At 38.9% G+C, this 6000-nt stretch overlaps 1 protein-coding gene across 1 annotated transcript in view; it reads right to left on the bottom strand.

The window, feature by feature from the left end:
- Positions 1-3446, bottom strand: part of ppp5c (protein phosphatase 5, catalytic subunit) — a gene marked incomplete at its 5' end in the record, with an annotated part of 10771 nt that extends 7325 nt beyond the window's left edge. Inside the window, 2 exons of the mRNA XM_083886665.1 lie at positions 1-169; positions 3350-3446. The exon at positions 1-169 is cut by the window's left edge and continues 73 nt beyond it. Of these exons, the coding sequence (XP_083742791.1) occupies positions 1-169; positions 3350-3446 (266 nt within the window). The remainder of the gene's footprint in view (positions 170-3349) is intronic.
- Positions 3447-6000: the final 2554 nt, after the last annotated feature.

Here is a 6000-nt window from a genome sequence, read left to right as displayed (position 1 = left end):
TTGATGTAGTTCTTGTCGATCTCCAAGGCTTTGGTCGCATCTGCCAGGGCATAGCCGTAGCATTCTGTGCGCAGGTACGCCAGGCTACGGTTGCTGTAGTAGATGGCATTGGATGGGTTGAGCTCCAGGGCATCTGTGTAGTACTTGATGGCATTATCGTAGTCTTTATCTGAAATACAAATGTTCACAGTAGAGCTGAAACGATGACTCGATAATTAAATGAATCGCCAACTATTTTGATAATCGATAATCAGTTTGAAGCTTTTTTCATGATTAAAACAAGATTTCTGATCGTTTTAGCTTCTTAAATGTGAATATTTTCTTTGTTTCTTTAGCACCACATAACAAAGAAATCACTTAAACTGAATCGTTTTGGTTTGTGGACAAAACAAAACATTCAAGAAGAATCGTCATTTCCAGGTTCGACAAACTTTTTTAACATTTTCTGACATTTTATGGACCAATTAATCAAGAAAATAATCGACAGATTAATCGATTACGAAAATAATCGTTAGTTGCAGCTCTAGTTCACAGATTATTTAAACAATCCTTGATAAATTTAACTCAGCAGCAGCAGCATAATATGGTTGATCAGATGAATAATTCAACAATCCCGTGGACGATTAAGTACAAGATTTGGTACCTTTTTTTGCTGCATCACCGTGTAACAATAATCGCACTCATAGATTTGGGCTAATGTTACCATATCAGCAGGCCTGATACGTGATAGTTCAGCTTCAGCTCCAGGCCCAAACAAAACCCAACATCATCATCAACGCGAACACAACTCTGCACACAGTTCACTCTCAGGACAAGAGAGTGTTGAGAACTCATGAGATACAGAGGAAGTCATCCCATAATCCCATTAGTGAACATGTGCTTAGCAGCCATCGAGTCTGTTCAGTGTACCGATGACTGAATTGGATCTATAGTGCTTGGTTGGTTTCCATCGATGAAATGTTGTTATTTAGTCGAAGAACGTTTCTAAAGAATGACTTCGACCGAGACGGCTTTGGTTTTTTTGGCCACATTTTGTCTCAATTTGAGAAGCAGAACTCAAAAAGTAAAAGACGCGATTCTAATCATCCACAATTCTGAATCATAAACTTCAAAAATCGATTTTTGGAAGAAAAAAATTAAATAATAATATATATATATATTATTATTTAAAGTTTCTATTTTGAAAAAAACACCAGTTTGTGTTATTTGCGTACAGTTTATTGTTGTAACTTCTGGGCAAAAAGGCAGCTAGCCTAAGCTTTTATTTATGCTAAAGCTATTTTTTTGTACAGTAAGTTCTTATTTGTTTTGAATGAATAAATGTTTACTTTTGTCTTTAGTTTGCCTTTGTGTGATCACATTATCACATTATCTTATACAAACTGTGTTGTTTTGATGCCATAATTTGCCTCAACGCATTGTATCAACTTTTGAATCAAGAATCGATTTTGAATCGAATGGTGAATCACACAAAGATTCACATCTCTATAGATTATGGCCCGATAAAGACATTATTAGATATTGTGGTAATCTTGACTTAGATCCAGATTCAGTATATTATTTTTATTGATTGTTAATAATTACGGGAGAGTGGTAAAACAATAAGCTTTGACTGAGATAGGTGCTCACCGGGTGCTTTCTTTCGTTCGTTAAAGTATGAATGTTTATAGTTCAAAAAATCATATATTTGCCTTTGTGAAAAGAAAAATAGTTAAGCAATCCAACAAGTCATTGGCTGATTGAAATGTTGAACTCAGAACAGAAATAGTTCAAGCAAAAAAGGAAATAAACCTACAACAAAACAGCCTTTATTCTTTATCTGCTCTGAATCGTCACGCTGTCTACGATGTGTCGGGAAAGCCCCCAAAACCTCAACATACAGGAACGTGAACGCCAACATAATAACACGTGTGACAAGTGTCAAAGTACTTCTGCACTGAAGTGAAGAGGCAGCAGAAATGTTATTGAACTTAATGACAGAAAACCTGCATTAATATCAGTGTTAGTGATCTCAGGAGTTTGGGGGGGGGGGATTCATCTTAATTTAGTAGAAATTGAGGAAAATAAAGTCTAGAGGGGGGTGATGATATTGATTTCCTCATTATGTGATTCGTCATGGAAAAATATTTTCACCATTCAAAGAAAGAAAGGCAGACTTTGTTAAAACTCATAGCCCCGTTAGAAAAAAAAGAAAACTATGCATGAAAATATTCAAAAAAGGTACAAAAATAACAAACTTAATGGCCAAAACAAACGCAGTTGCGAGTACGGAGTCATCACACCGTGTGTATCTGTATTTCTTTATATTCAAAAGTTAAATATTAAAACAATGTTTAAGTGTATGAATGATTAAAATTGACTGCGTGCACACAACGCAGTGTCAATATCGGTCATTTCCTCGGTTATAAAAAATTAGCTTGATTCTAAATCTACAGCTGCAACTAACGATTATTTTCACGATTGATCGATTAATCGTTCGGTCCGGAAAATGTCGTTCAAAACGTTTACAAATGTCTTTGTTTTCGTCTACAAACCAAAATGATTCAGTTTTTAACGATTAGTTTGTTCTACGGAGCAAATAAACAAAGAAAATATACTAATTTAAGAAGCTAAAACAGTCAAAGATCTCGTTTTAATCGTGAAAAACCTGATTAATCGGTTATCAAGAGTCTACGATTAATTTAGTAATCGATTAATTGAGTAATTTGTTTGTTTCAGCTTAATCTGAGCCTCACGACACGAGTTTTAAACAGTTAATTTAACACATTTTTGCGACAGCTGCACCTCGATTAATCAACTATTTTCGATACTAGATTAATCGATTTGAAGCTTCTTTTTTTATGATTAATACAACATTTCTTTGCTCCATATAACAAATAAATGATTAAAAACTGAATCATTGTTGGTTTGTGGACAAAAACATGACAAAAACAAGACATTCGAGAACAACAACATTGTTTAACGTTTCCTGAGATTTTATGGACCAAACGACTACTCGACTAATTGTGAAAATAACCTACAGATTAATCGACTATGAATGCACAGTCGTTAGCTGCGGCTCTTAATTCAGAGAAGTCGCTCAGATTGCGGCAGCGTGGACGGCGTGACTTCACATGTTGTGGCGCTAGCTTGAAGCGGCTAATCCAATGAATGGGAGGTGAATTACAGCTAGCATGCCGTCCGCTGGTAAAAAAGGGAGATGTTAGCTTAGCCTAGCATTAGCATTAGCGGCCGGCTTCGCGTGTCGCGTCCGCCGCAAACGTCAAACCTTCAACCCCGCAAAAAAGCGGCTCACGTCTGTGAGTTTTCCCGAGAACAGCGAACAACAAGAGCCACGGAACGCAGTTACCTTTAAAGTACTTATTCGCCTTCTCCTTGAGTAGCTCCGCATCATCACCACCCTGCGCCATCTTCTTCTTGCTGCCGTATTCCGCTCTGTGCGCCATTGGCTGTACTGTTGAAAATGTCGCAAAAAAAAGAAAAGAAAAGGCTTTAACCCTGTGATGTGAAGTGCGACCTGTGTGTGTGTGTGCAGTTATTGCACAATAAAAATTACATTAAAATACAATAATAAATAAAATAAAAAATTGCAATAAAGCACTAACACACACACACACACACACACACACACAGACATCTGCCACTGTATAAAACACATTTTACTCAATGATAAAAGGATGAAAGGATGTAAATGTTATTAACCTTGCTTCAAAAAAAGACATGTTGTTGTATGTTTTTGTAATAAAAAATGTAATTTTAAGAGCAGATAAAGTGCCTATTGTGCTGTTTCTGTGATGTACATTAAAAGTGTATGGCATGATGAGGCCTTGTCTTCTTGCTCCCACACACACACACACACACACACACACACACACACACACACACACACACACACACACACACACACACAGTATAAAGTAAGGAGCTATTTCTATATTGTCTGATAACACGTCTTAAAGGCGCATTATGTAATAAATCTAAAGCACGTGTCAAACTCGAGGCCCGGGGCCCAGATGTGGCCCGCCACCTCATTTTATGTGGCCCGCGAGTGATTAATTGGTCTTAAAAAATCTGTGTTGAAATATGTCTATGCTGCTTTAAGGCGTGCGTTGACCATAAACTACAAGCAAATCGTTACATGACATTTATATGTTAAAAAAAACACCACAGTATTAAATAAAATAAACAAATACATATCAAACAAATACTTAAATAATAATGTAAATCATATAAATAAAATATAACGTTAAATAATCACATCTGACAACGATGTAAAAACTGTGAAAAAGCTTTGGTAAAAACTGGGAGAAAAATTCTAAATAAACTACAGCAATCCAAACCTTTTTTCTTTCTTTTTTTTAGTTAATTGCTCTTGGGGGCCCTCTAGTGGTCACGGGGCCCTAAGCAGTTGCTTAGTTCGCTTATGCCTTGGGCCGGCCCTGAGTAAATGTACTCCATTACTATGCGGCTCTGTCAAAAACTCATTTCAATTAGACAGAGGTGGAAAGTAACAAAATACATTTACTCAAGTTACTGTATTGAATACTTTTTTGTGTGTATTTTGTATTTTTTAAGTACAATTTACAATCAGGATTTTGTATTTTACTTGAGTACGTATTGACTCAAGTATTGTACTTAGTTACATAATAAATCCGGATAGGACGCCCAAAGTGATGTAATATCCTGTGTCGCGTCGGGCATGCAGTCCAAAATAGTTTGGGATTTCTGACCGTGTAATATTTCTACTACGCTCACACCACGCAAAATAACTAAGTAACTTTTACTTAAAGTACATTTCAAATGAACTACTTTTTACTTCTACTTGAGTACATTTTCAGATGACTACTTTTACGTCTACTTGAGTAATATTTCATCAAAGTATTTGTACTTTTGCTTGAGTACAATATTTTGTCGTTTTTCCACCTCTGAAAATAGGATGTTCTGTTTTTGGCCAGCAGGTGTCAGTATAGACCTTCGCTGAGGTTGTTGCTGCTGTGTTGAGCTCGAGAGTAAATGAGTCATTACTTCAAATATTTGGAAATTAATCCCTGGTTTATCCCAGTGGTTGTAAATAGACGGCGAACGCCTCCAGGTCTCGACAAAAGGGGGATATCAAAAAAAAATAAAAAATTTCCCATTGAATGAAATGTGACAGAGACGTAAAAAGCACGGCTTGGCCTCCGTCCAGAAGCCTCCGGGGGAAACTTCCTGCTGCCCCAACAGGGCACTGTCGTCCTCTCTCTCTCTTTGGCAAAAGCCCCAGACTTTTGTGAGGACGGGAGGAAGAGGAGGAGGGGGAGGCATTTATATGTGGCACAGGTGCACATCTCGACAACTTTACTCACACACATGGGCATGTGACGCACCGCGGGCCCTCGCATAACTGGTTTGCAAGAAGCCTCACGCTAACTTTAAATGGAAAACACGTCCAAAGCTGAAACACCTTCGCCACAGACTGTTTAAAAAAAAGAAGAAAAACGCTGCACGGCTCAGACGAGTCAGAAGGAAAAAAAAAACGGTTTGTGGTTTTTTTGTGTGTGTGTTTGGGCCTCGCATGGTTCGGGTTAGAAGTTCAAGAGAAAGAGGGGAGAGATGTTTCAGGAGAAGCCAGTCCAGTCCAGTCCAGTCCAGTCCAGTGCAGTGCAGTGCAGTGCAGTGCAGTACAGTGCAGTGCAGTGCAGTACAGTCCAGTCCAGTCCAGTGCAGTCCAGTCCAGTACAGTCCAGTCCAGTCCAGTGCAGTGCAGTGCAGTGCAGTGCAGTGCAGTGCAGTCCAGTCCAGTCCAGTCCAGTCCAGTGCAGTGTAGTGCAGTGCAGTGCAGTCCAGTCCAGTGCAGTGCAGTGCAGTCCAGTCCAGTGCAGTCCAGTCCAGTCCAGTCCGGTCTAGTCCAGTCCAGTCCGGTCTAGTCCAGTCCAGTCCAGTCCAGTCCAGTCCAGTGCAGTGCAGTGCAGTGCAGTCCAGTCCAGTCCAGTCCAGTCCAGTGCAGTCCGGTCCGGTCCA

The sequence above is a fragment of the Microchirus variegatus genome, assembly GCF_963457635.1.
Source record: "Microchirus variegatus genome assembly, chromosome: 3".
NCBI lineage: Eukaryota > Metazoa > Chordata > Actinopteri > Pleuronectiformes > Soleidae > Microchirus > Microchirus variegatus.
Note: the sequence above shows the minus strand (reverse complement) of the source record. Positions and strands in the feature narration are given on the sequence as shown.